Source organism: Pomacea canaliculata, linkage group LG14 (genome assembly GCF_003073045.1).
Source record: "Pomacea canaliculata isolate SZHN2017 linkage group LG14, ASM307304v1, whole genome shotgun sequence".
Taxonomy (NCBI): domain Eukaryota; kingdom Metazoa; phylum Mollusca; class Gastropoda; order Architaenioglossa; family Ampullariidae; genus Pomacea; species Pomacea canaliculata.
In genome coordinates this window covers 3,103,983-3,115,567 of record NC_037603.1, presented here as the reverse complement: position 1 = coordinate 3,115,567, position 11,585 = coordinate 3,103,983, and the positions used below count along the sequence as shown (strand labels likewise).

General features: G+C 39.1%; 2 protein-coding genes across 7 annotated transcripts in view; one reads left to right on the top strand and one right to left on the bottom strand.

Annotated features, from left to right (window-relative positions):
- The first annotated feature begins 2,477 nt into the window (after window positions 1–2,477).
- Window positions 2,478–4,176, top strand: LOC112555439 (membrane magnesium transporter 1-like). Its single transcript, XM_025223845.1, has 4 exons — window positions 2,478–2,595; window positions 2,685–2,737; window positions 3,175–3,278; window positions 3,525–4,176. The coding sequence occupies exons 1-4, from the start codon at window positions 2,523–2,525 to the stop codon at window positions 3,601–3,603; spliced, it is 309 nt and encodes a 102-aa protein (XP_025079630.1). The 5' UTR covers window positions 2,478–2,522; the 3' UTR covers window positions 3,604–4,176.
- A 318-nt stretch (window positions 4,177–4,494) lies between these two features.
- Window positions 4,495–11,585, bottom strand: part of LOC112555435 (kidney mitochondrial carrier protein 1-like) — a 28,618-nt gene continuing 21,527 nt past the window's right edge. For all 6 annotated transcript variants that reach the window (XM_025223842.1, XM_025223838.1, XM_025223839.1 and 3 more), the window contains 3 exons: window positions 9,393–9,494; window positions 5,859–5,939; window positions 4,495–5,634 (listed from right to left, as the gene is read on the bottom strand). In XM_025223842.1, coding sequence (XP_025079627.1) covers window positions 5,596–5,634; window positions 5,859–5,939; window positions 9,393–9,494 — 222 coding nt within the window. In that variant the 3' untranslated portion in view covers window positions 4,495–5,595. The remainder of the gene's footprint in view (window positions 5,635–5,858; window positions 5,940–9,392; window positions 9,495–11,585) is intronic.

Below are 11,585 nucleotides of genomic sequence, written 5' to 3'. Positions count from 1 at the left end.
AGATGGGCATATAACAATAGTTATTTGATTAAATAATTGAGTAAACCACATCTAATATGGAACTATATGCAATTAATTTGGTAACATACAGAAATTAAAATGTTATCCTTTAGGTCCATTTGAACTAACCCTAATCTACTACTTTTAATGATTTAGACATAGAATAAAAAAATCTATTCTAGAGGTGATGATCATATTAGAATAGCTTTATGCCAATATGCATTGCTTTCCAAAATGTTTTGGCATAACATTCAACTGTTTGGATATTTGTAGACGTGTAACAATCCACTTGAGGAATTTGGAATGTTCTTTAACACGCTCACGAGTAGCCCCAGTGTGCATGTCCAGAAAAGCAAAAGTTCCTCTTTCGATCTGTATCTTTGTAAGTATCTATGTTCAACATCTGATAGAGCTTGGCTTGCATGATAAACAGGTCTACTTTTCTGAGACAGAAGGGCTGTAATTCCTACTGCTGTTGCATCAACAACAACTCCTCGTGGTTTTTTTTTACATCAAAATAAGCTAGAGTTATAGGACAGCACATTGCCTCTTTAATCTTTTTAAAAGCTGCTTCTTCCCAGGACCATGGTACGTGTATCATGTTTTGTTAGGCTGTGGAGAAGTTCTGATATCGTCAAGAAGTCGCCAATGAATTGTGATGCATAATGAGCAATGCCAAGGAATGAACATAGATACCATCAATTTTCGAGTAGAAGCCGTTACATTTTCCCCAGGTTTAAACCTTGTGGCTTGTTTGCAGATTTTTCAGATTCCGATTGTGTTTACTATTCACATTTTAAAATCAAAGCCAATAAAGTTGAACCACAAACTTGTATTATATACAAGTCCATAACTGAACCATTAATTCAGATCAGTTGCTGAAGCACACACCCTGCACATCATGCCAAAAACGAGATTGTGATGCAGTTTTCAAGTTGTATATAGTTGCGGCTTAAAAACCAGCTAGGTAAAAAAAGTTAGTGGGTCCAGCTTAGATACATGAGCGCTTGCTCAATAGACCGAAATTTATGGTACATTTGCAGGAATTGCTGCTTTATTCAAGGCATTTATCTTTTGAGGATTGGATTGTAAGCTATCTGATGTGAAAATAAATCCATATGGAATTTAACTTGCAGCTGATTAAATAGATATTTTTGGTTGTTCACAATAGTTCCTAAGTGATGTAAATGTTTCCAAATCTCATGTAAGGTATTGCGCCGTGATCAGCTAGGTCTTTGGCAAAAATGATAACATCATTACTGACATTTCCGGATTTTTTATTCCTTTAGTAAGTCTGGATATTGTGTTTAAAGATTTCTACAGGTTTATTAGTATCCAAACTCTGGTGTTTTTGTATCAGTCAATGAGTTGAAAACGTAGGGATATCACAGGCTTTTCAATTTAGTGCAAACTGATGTGAAATCAAGCTTACTGAAAACAGCAGGATCCTTCATGATATGGCTGCTGGGTCGTCATTAGTCAGTGTACCATGATGTATTCTCAGAACTGCTTTGTTTGCTTTTCTAATATTCAAATTGTTATCTGTTCTGAGTTTTTTTTAACACTTTTGGAGCAACTACGATTCTGGAAGACAATTCAGCTGATCCAAAACTTTCTCTTGGCTTTTTTCTTGAATGAAAAAGAATATGCATGTGTTTGCAAGCAACTGGAGTGACAGACAAAAGGAAGAGTGGCATCAAATTAAGTTCTTACGTGTTCCGAATGTTGATAAAGGAACAGGCCGGGTCATCTGCCTGATAAATGGACTCCAGTCCTCGAGATTCCAAGAGCTTCTACTAAATTATCACTGAATACATCGCTCGATTTTGCTGTCAATGCAGAACTTGCTAGTTGTGCGGTACGAATATTAACGGTAGGATATATAGATATGTCAGCAGCATCGATCAACGCATCTACCGTCGCAGTTGGAAATGGTTGTCGGAGTAAATATATAAGTGTTATAAAAAGAAAATGAGAGAAAATATATACCGTTACTCTTGTTCTCCTTTCAGTAAACTATCTCATTATTGTTTCCTTCCTTGGGATCCCAATTATTCCTATATATAATTATAATTCTTAACATTAAAATTTTTACGACTTTATAACGTCACCAAGCGCTATTATGTATTACAGTTCCACGGGTGAAGTACTGATGATAAACAAATAGGAGAGTACTTCGTATCATAGTAGGGGTACGTCAAGGTTGTATACCTATATGTACCGGTGCTGTTTAATATTTTCCTTGATCATCGCCGATCCGTCTTGCGGAGCTTTCACCACATCACTGCGCACGAGCAACAACATATTCACGTGACAGTCATGTGATCATATGACGCCAAAGAGTGTAACTAGGGAAACTAATGTCGTAAACAACCAAAATAATACTAAAATATTTAGACACAAGGTTTATACAAATTTTAATGACTTTATTTAGATGTATACAGTTTACGAACATTTTAAAAGTGAAGATAAATTAGTATGAAAGTTTACGCAGGATCCGTGTCAGCAAACTGCATATCAAAATGGCGTCGTTTAAGTTGTGTGTGTTTTTAGGCTTAATAGCTTTAGCGCACGCAGCGTATTCTGCTGCTCAGCGTGAGTAATTGCTTATTTTTAGCAAAGTTCGGAAGGTCTTTTATGTGTAGAAAAATTGACTATTAAAACATTTTCTATTTACTTTTCAGATCGGACATATCTTCGACTAACTGAGCAGGAGTTTACAATGCTGCCTCACGATGTACGTAGTAATAAATTTCAGTGAGGCTGTGTGTGTATATGAGAGAGAGATCAAAATCGTCCGTCAAACTTCTCCTTTAGTGCGGGAAAGAATGCTTTTGACCCGTGGAAGATGATTAACGCATTCCTTCTAACCTCTCTCCCTCATGTTGAACCATTCTTTTCTGCCGGACGGTGGAAGTTCGGCCTGTAAATTTAAATAAACGTATATATTTTGTTTTGCCTACTTTTGTTGAGAAGGGTTCTTCTACTGAATTTTCTTCACTCAGTCTTAAAGGTATCCGAAGCGTTCGAAGTAGTAGAACTAGAAGGAAGACAAGGACAAACAAATTATTCTTTGCAGCATCAGTCAGGCGCTCATTTACATATACCATTTGAATAACGCTGAAATTTGCATTTGTATAGATAATAAATTTTATCTGGCTTGCTTGTTTTCAGATTTTATTGCAGTGTATTTTGGGCCTTCTACTCACATGTTATGGAGTTGTCAATGTGGCAGGTAACTTCAAAGAAATCCGAGCAAGTGCAGAGCAAGAAAATAAGTAAGTTTTTATTGAGCTGCAGTTTTAAAGTGGGAAACGCTTCAGTAAGGCTTCATATATTGCTTTGTGTTTTGTATTTAAGTCACTTAAAGTGGACTAGAGAAACAAAGGAATTGGAGCAAATGGCTGTTAATATGTATATTTAACCAACAGCTTTTTTTTACATTGTAAGCTGGTCATATGTTACCTTAACAATCAACTCTTTTTCCAAAATATCCTGTTTTGCTTATCATGTACCTTTTGTAGGACTTGGGACATGCTTGGCAACAGAGGAGGTTTCAACATGTTTCATCATCGAGGCAAAGCCATGTTCAGGGAACTCTAAAGCATATTTCTGAGTCTGCACACTATCTTCCACCTAGGTTGTAAAGCTCTCATGTGGTTTAGTTATTTGGTAAAATTGCAAACCCTTCTTTTTTGTTGAGCTTTATGTGAGATATTAAAAAAAAAATTAGTTTGCAGTAATGAATCAAGATGCAGTCAGGTCTTTATAATTTTTTTTATTATTATTCATGAAATATATAAGACCTTTAAAACGTCATTTGTTTTGAAACAATGGTGACAGGTTGATGTGGCACAAGGCAGATAGCTACATGTCAACAAATAATGAGAAGAGTTTATGATGTGCAAAGACATATGAAATTGCCATTTAAAATGTGTCTTTCTGCTTGTAAAAAAAAATGTTAAGATATCTCTTCAAAAATGTTTCATTGGACTTGTAAAGATCTAATGTGGTTTAAGGATGTAGCATGCAAAAGTTTTTGTGCATGTGTATGCCTGTGGTTTTAAAATAATTTGCTGTGTATGCACTGGACAAGATGACATTGTTTATAATGATTGTCAGAAAGCAAGAGATTTTTGTGTCGTATGAATAATAAAAGATAAAGAATATGTGGTATTCCATGGAGTTGCTTAAGAAAAAGCTATAGCTGATAAAGTGTATCTGAATTACATGGTATATTGATAGCCAAGTTATAAGCAAATCATATCAAAGCAGGTGTAAATCTTCAGAATCTGCCAGAATGGTTGGTGATGCATATCGCAGTCCTTAAATGATGTAAGATGACAACGATGAAAGGTATACAGGTCATCATTTGATGTAATTTCAAACCAAACAATCTTAAAGATGATGGGGTTTTTTTTGGAGGGGTGTATGATTTTAATTTTATCACATGCAAAAAGCAACTGCTTCAAAAATAAGAAAACCAGTCATTCATAAAGTTCTAAATGGCAGTTTATTCCTTAGCACATAACATTCAGATTATTTCAAAGGTGACAGATCTATTTTCAATACAGATATTATGTGGGAACATTCATAAATATTAAATAGAAAGTTTTGTCTTATGACTTACCCTGTTTTCAGTTTTATCAAATCCTTGTTCATACTTTCATGACCTAAACTAATCCTCCTTGGACATGAATTTCCTCTACAACCCATTTCAAGATATTTTTAAAACTATATCCTGGCAAGAAGTTGCTATGTGGAGATATAAAGAATAGTTCTTATACAATGTGTAATATTAAGTGTATTCAACAATATGAGCCCCAGAATCACAGACGATGCCCAAGAATTTTGGAGAACATTAAAACAAATAATATATGCCTTTAAAGTTAGGTTATCAGGAATTTTTAATTTTTTTTTAACCAAAACTTCACAGCATTTGGCAGCTGAGACATTTATAATTTTGCATTAGATCTTTCAAAATATTTACACTGGCAATAAAACTCAGACATGCACAAATGTACTGCATTTTTAAAACAACCATTCAGTTCACAACATAAATAAAATGTAGCCAGAAAACATAATTATGCATATCAGTTACTCTTTCATGTTTGCATAGTTTCTTGCACAAGTGCCCATAATGTGCACAGTAGTTTTAAACCATGCTCATCTGTGTAATCAGACGGAACTGAGTATTTATGAATGCCTGACCTTGAAAGGTAAGCAGTCCTAAATGCACATTCATGAGTCTAGATGCCTAAATCCATGGACAGACACAAAATGATCCAGCATTCAATATCGCCATCTCCTGAGAGCCTCTGAGTTGTGCCATAGCCACCTGCATGCTTGTCTCCATCTCTCAAAAGCCATACAGCAGCCTTCCATGACTGTGCTGTTAAGATGTGGCAGATTATGACCACTAGCTTGCTTTGAGGATCTGTTGGAATGTGCACACAGTGCAGGCTGTTATTTTGTTCAGAGTACGTAAAGTGTGGCCATGGCCAACATGATAAAAAGCTGTCCCATAAAATGTCAAATCCACATCTCACATTTGTGGGTCAGCATGGAAAGTCATTGCACCTTCTGCTGCTAACATCAGTACATCTTTTTCAGTTGCTCATAGGTCATAAAGAACTGATTAGTGTCAAGGACATAATTATCAGATACAACAAAGAAACTCCTACCAATCTAGTGCTTTTCAAATGAGTGTTATCATTTGAATTACTTTAGATAGAGCATGAAACTGGTCTACAGTAACTTTCTAAAATACTTGCTCCTTTAAAAATGGCTTTACACACACAAAAAATCCTATAAACAAAACAAACTGTTTCTTCTCTGTAAAATAAATAAAAGGATACAATAATGTTCCATGGCCCAAGTCGAAGCCAATTTGGTATAAAACCCTTGTATAATGCCATCACACCTTCTGTGCGTACTGTCTGCAACATGACAATAAATACAAAATCATTTTGCCACTGCAGCAATCACAGCAACAAATTACAACAAGCAGCTTATGTGCTAATTACTATCTATCTATTCCTCTTCGTGCATCAGGTTGCACATAAGGCCTCAACCAGAGTCCGCCACCGATGTCGATCGGCTGAAACCCGCTCTAGGTGACCCCATGTCCAGACCTTTCCTTTCATCTCCCTTTCCACTGTTCTTCTCCAAGTTTCCTTTGGGCGGCCTCGTTTTCTTCGGCCGTCTGGAGTCCATCGTAGGGCGACTCTGGAAAGGTCTGCTGTCTGCTGGCGGAGCACATGTCCAATCCATCGCCAACGCCTTCGTTGAACCTGCGTGGTGATGGACTCGGTTTCAGTTCTTCGGTGGAGTTCTTCGTTGCTGATGTATTTGGCCAAAAGATGTTAAGTATGCGCCTGAGGCATCTGTTTTGGAAGACGTCAAGCTTGTTACTGATGGTTTTGGTCATCTTCCAGGATTCTGATCCGTAAAGGAGGTGCTGATCACATTTGACTTGAAGATTCTCAGTTTGATCTTCTGGCTGATGTTTTTGCCTTCCATGTGCTCCTGAGTGAGGCGAAGGCCTGGCTGGCTTTCGCCAGTCGGGCTCGAATCTCCACCTCCGCATCCCCGGTGTTTGACATTTTGGACCCAAGATAGGTGAAACTGTCAACTTCCTCAATCTCTTCTCCATTTAGTTTTGATGCGTCTTGGATTCTGGCGTTCAACTCTCATACTTTTTCGATTTCTTTGTGCTGACCTTCAAGCCAAGGTTTCCAGCTGTTTCTGAGAAAGGCCTTTGTTTTTTTCCCTGCATGTCTTGGTGGCGGTGTGACAGCAGAGCAATGTCATCAGCAAAGTCCAAGTCTTCCAGCGTTGTTGTTGCTGTCATAGTCATGGTCCATCTGATCCCTCTCCTCTCACTGTCGGTGGAAGTCTTCATGATCCAGTTCATGGCCAGGATGAAGAGGAACGGCGACAGAATGTAGCCCTGCTTCACCCCGGTGCTGACGTTAAAGGGGTCTGTGAGCTCCGTGTCACAGACAACCTGGGATTTGAAATCGCTGTACAGCATTGCAATGACCTGAACAAGTTTTGCAGGGACTCCGTAATGCCTCAGGATCTTCCATAAGGACTCGCGGTGGATGCTGTCAAAAGCCTTCTCCAGGTCGATGAAATTGATGTACAGCGGTGTGTTCCATTCGTTGCTCTGCTCCAGAATCTGTCGCAGAATGAAGATGTGTTCAGGGGCGAAATCCTGTTTGCTGTGGTCGGAGGTCTTTCTCAAGGGTTGCCATCAGTCTTGACAAAACAATCTTGCTGAAGACCTTGCTGGTGAGGGAAAGAAGTGTTATGCCCCTCCAATTATTGCAGTCTCCAAGATCTCCTTTCTTGGGTAACTTGAAGATGAGCCCTGTCTTCCAAGCAACAGGGAGCTGCCCTGATTCCCAAACTTGCTTGAAGATTCAGTCAGCTTGGGAGCTGTCACATTTATATCTGCTTTCAACATCTCTGCTGTTATTCCATCTGCCCTGGTGCTTTGCCGCTCTTCATTGTCTTGACTGCTGCTGTCACTTCTTCCAGGCTTGGTGGGTCTGTGCAGATGTCAAGGTCTATAGCTGCTGGCTGGATGTCTGCAAGCTGAGGGGGATCTGGTCTGTTCAGAACCGACTCAAAATGTTCCTTCCAGCGCTGTAGTTTTTCTGCCTCTCCCTCGATGACATTACCGCTCATGTCTTTCACTGGCACATCACTGTTCTTAAACCCGTTGTTTAGCTGTTTGTTTATCTTGTACAGTGTCTTCAGGTCATTTTTACTTGCTGCATTTTCTGCTTCATCTGCCAGTTTCTCTATGTGGTCTCTTTTGTCGGTTCTTGCCATCCTCTTTACCTCTTTGTTTAGTTTTGCATATCTTTGTCTGAGTTGTTCTTTCAGGCGTTCAGATCTGGTGCTGTTGATTCTTTGTTTGGCTGACTTTCTCTCTTCTATCTTCTTCCATGTCTCTTCTCTGATCCACTGTTCTTTCTTTTTCCGTTGGAAGCCCAGTATTTTCTCTCCTGATTCCTGTAAGACTCGATTGAAGTCGTCTAAGGTCATCTCTTGTTGGTCTCCTAGTGCTTGGAACCTGTTCTTTACTTCCATAGCAAAGGCCCTTTCGATGACTGGATTTTTCAGTTTGCCAGAGTCCACTCTCTGCTGACGTGCCTGTTTTCCTCGTGATCGACGTAGCTTCAGGGAAACTGTGGCTATCACAAGAGTGTGGTCACTGGCAACGTCTGCTCCTCTGTAGGCTCTAACATCTTGAAGTGAGCTCCTCCATTTTCGGTTGATGATGACATGGTCTATCTGGTTCTTTGTGATCCATCTGGTGATGTCCATGTTGCCTTGTGGATGTCTTGTGTGGGAAGAGTGTGCCACCAATCAGTAGGTTGTTTTCTTCACAAAAGTCTGCCAGTCTCTCTCCGTTGTCATTGATGGTTCCGATTCCATGTTTGCCCATGACATGCTCCCTGCAGGTGTTGTCACTTCCCACCTTGGCATTGAGATCGCCGATGATGAGCAACATGTCATGGGCTGGAACGCTCTCTGAGGCTGCTTGGAGCTGATCGTAAAAGCATCCTTGTCTTCTGCTCAGAGTCATTGTTGGTGCATAGCAGGCTAGCACTGTCAGCTTGGTGTACTTTGAATGGAATCTTGCTCTCAAAAGCCTAGGTCCATAAGGCTTCCATTCCAGCAGTGCCTTTTCCGTTTTCTTGTTGAGGAGTAGAGCTACTCCTTCAGAGTGCTGAGCGTCTGATCTTCCTGAGAACAAGATGGTATGTCCTGACGCTAGTCTCCTCTTTCCCGTGCCGGTCCATCTGACCTCACTGACTCCAGGATGTCCAAGTTGTAGTTGTCAAACTCCTTGACTAGTTGGAGCATCCTGCCAGTCTGGTACAAGGTCTGGACGTTCCAGCACCCCACCCTCAACTTTTGCCTCGGCTTCAGTAAATCCACTGTCGGGGCGCCAGCTCCCTTTCGGGTTTGGCTGTCGTCCGTCATTAGTCCAGTCACCTGGTGTGCTTCATTACCTCCGCCATCTGTGACGAGTTCTCTGGTTTTAGTTTCTGTAACATACTTTTTTTTACATGGTGGGGTTGTTAGCCCTACCACAACCTAATTTACCTCTAGGTGAGGTGTCCACCTTAGTCGCCTCTTACGACATGCCTGGCTGGATGGCAGGGACCCTATTCTTACAATGCTTGCTAGGCAAGCATACCCCGGGGTCCCACAGGGGATGTGCTAATTACAGAAATAGGTTAATCAGCTTTACTGCATGGACCAGAAAAACACTTGATTAAAAGTAAGGTAATGCATTTAAAACTACAACATCTTTTATCTGCATTTGTTAATTCATTTCAGTCTGACAAATGAGGAATACAGTTCCTTACCTGTACAATGCAGTCCATAGACGAGGTGTATAGGACTTGCACTGTTCCAGCATTGCTGGGGCCGAGTTGAACTTTAACCTTTTTCTGGTTCATCATGCGTGTCTACAACAGACAGAAATGATGATGTGTCTACGAGTGTTATCCTTGCCACAAACTGAGCAACAACAGCTCAACAACAGAACTTACAAATCCAAAGATGGATGCACCAACATCTCCTTGACAAGCACAGCTTTTTAAATTTGTCTCAACAAGAACCAAAATGACCATTTCTATCAACATTTTGAAGACTTCTTAACCATTATTTCTTGATATTTGCCTACATACCATGCATAACCTATGCCTACTGTATCCTAGCACATCGCAGCAGAGTGTTACTGGACATTATTCTTAATGCTCATGTTACCTCCAGAGGATAAACGTACCTATTTCAGTCATTAGCATGTCATAAGGAATCTTTTCTTAGTATAAAATCTTTTGAAAAAAATGCGAACAGCTCCATTCATAAAGAACATTGAACAACTTTTAAACAGCTGCTTTTACAATAATTTTTTTTTTATCTATGGCAAATTTGGTACTCTTAAAAAAATACATGGTCCTAAGCTGCCAGTTTTTTTTTTTTATTTTAAGTGCTTTACAATCATCTGAAAGTTCACATTAATAAGGCATCTGTGGTCACGATGAAAATAAGAACTGCAACTCTCCAGTCATTCATTCATAAGCATACCTCCAAAATGTTCATGAAAGAAAAAGAAAAAAATTAGTAAACAAGTAGATCTGCTAATGCAAACAACAGGGGAGGTAACTTAACCAAGACCCACTAATGCTGGCGTGTGCGAGGGCACGCCATTCCCCTCGTGCCCCGCCATCTGCCCTCATTGTTGTGGGTATGTGGAAACGCCAGCTCTTCAACGCCAAACTTCTCCACCATGTAAGCAGAAAGCTGCTTGATCTATGACCTTGAAAATAACAACCATCCAGCCAGTGACAGTTAAGACGAATGCCACTGTGATTCACAAGAAACCAAAAGGGACCAAAAAAAAGAAGCAAAAAGGCTAAAATATAAAATATGTATTATTTGAGTCTGCAAATATCTGTCTTAAGTGTTAATATTGTAGTCTGTGATTTCTAGGTCATGTTTACAAACCCTGACACTTAGATGACCTGCAGGATTGTAGCGTCAACATTTTCAATGTTCCACTTCAAGTCCAATAAGAATTTTTTCAAAAAAATACATTTTAAAGTAGAACTTTTCATCAACAACTTTTCCTATCTGTGCAACCACAATTTGTATTAATGGACTGTTTGCAGATTTTTTTTTTAAAGTTAACTATTAGAAAGAAGGCTGGTCTGCATAAAGCCTCTAGTTTAGCCTCATTTCATGGTTTAACCTTGCCGAGACTAACTGTGGAGAATTTCACAGGAGGCTAAGTGTTGGTCTTAGCAGTCAGTCCACCTATACACCTATATGGTGCAACTGTGTTCTTAATGATTATAGAGACAAATATATTCCACCTGTACCTGATGTGAAACACTGGTTGCAAGAATTTCAGTTCTGATATCACTTTGATTAAAAAATTATAAATGTGTTATAAGAATTTTGCAAGGAAAAAGTTATTAAAGCATATACATGAATATGTTCCAAAAATTATCAAGTACTGTGGACATAAATGTATGCTGAAAGACCTCTTTAACGTGCAATAGTTTCCCACATAAAGTGTTGGCTAAAACACTAATTCTATGTAGTAGTAATAGAATGCTACTGTCTACCACAGAAATGTCTGCAAATTATAAACTCAAATGTCATCTACCACATCTAAATCACAAATGTTTTCTTGTTGTAACATCAACTTAGGAATAAGGGTTTAATTTAACAATACAGTAAGTGTTTATCCCATACGTAGAGAAAGAATGAACAAATAAAGAATCCTCACAGCTAATACTTCAATAACATTAACAAGCTACATCTATCACACAATTTCAATATTTCCTTTTACATAGTTGGGAAAAGATGGCAACAGATTATAAGGCAAAGACTTTTCTGCAGGGGAATAATGAACATAAATTAACTCCACATTTCTTGTTTAGCACAATATCAAAATCCAAGCATCTCATCAATCAATATCTGTCATCCTTATTGTCCACAGCCTAAGGTGGACTATGAGATCTCAGGCTTGCAGATCCCATAAAACTACA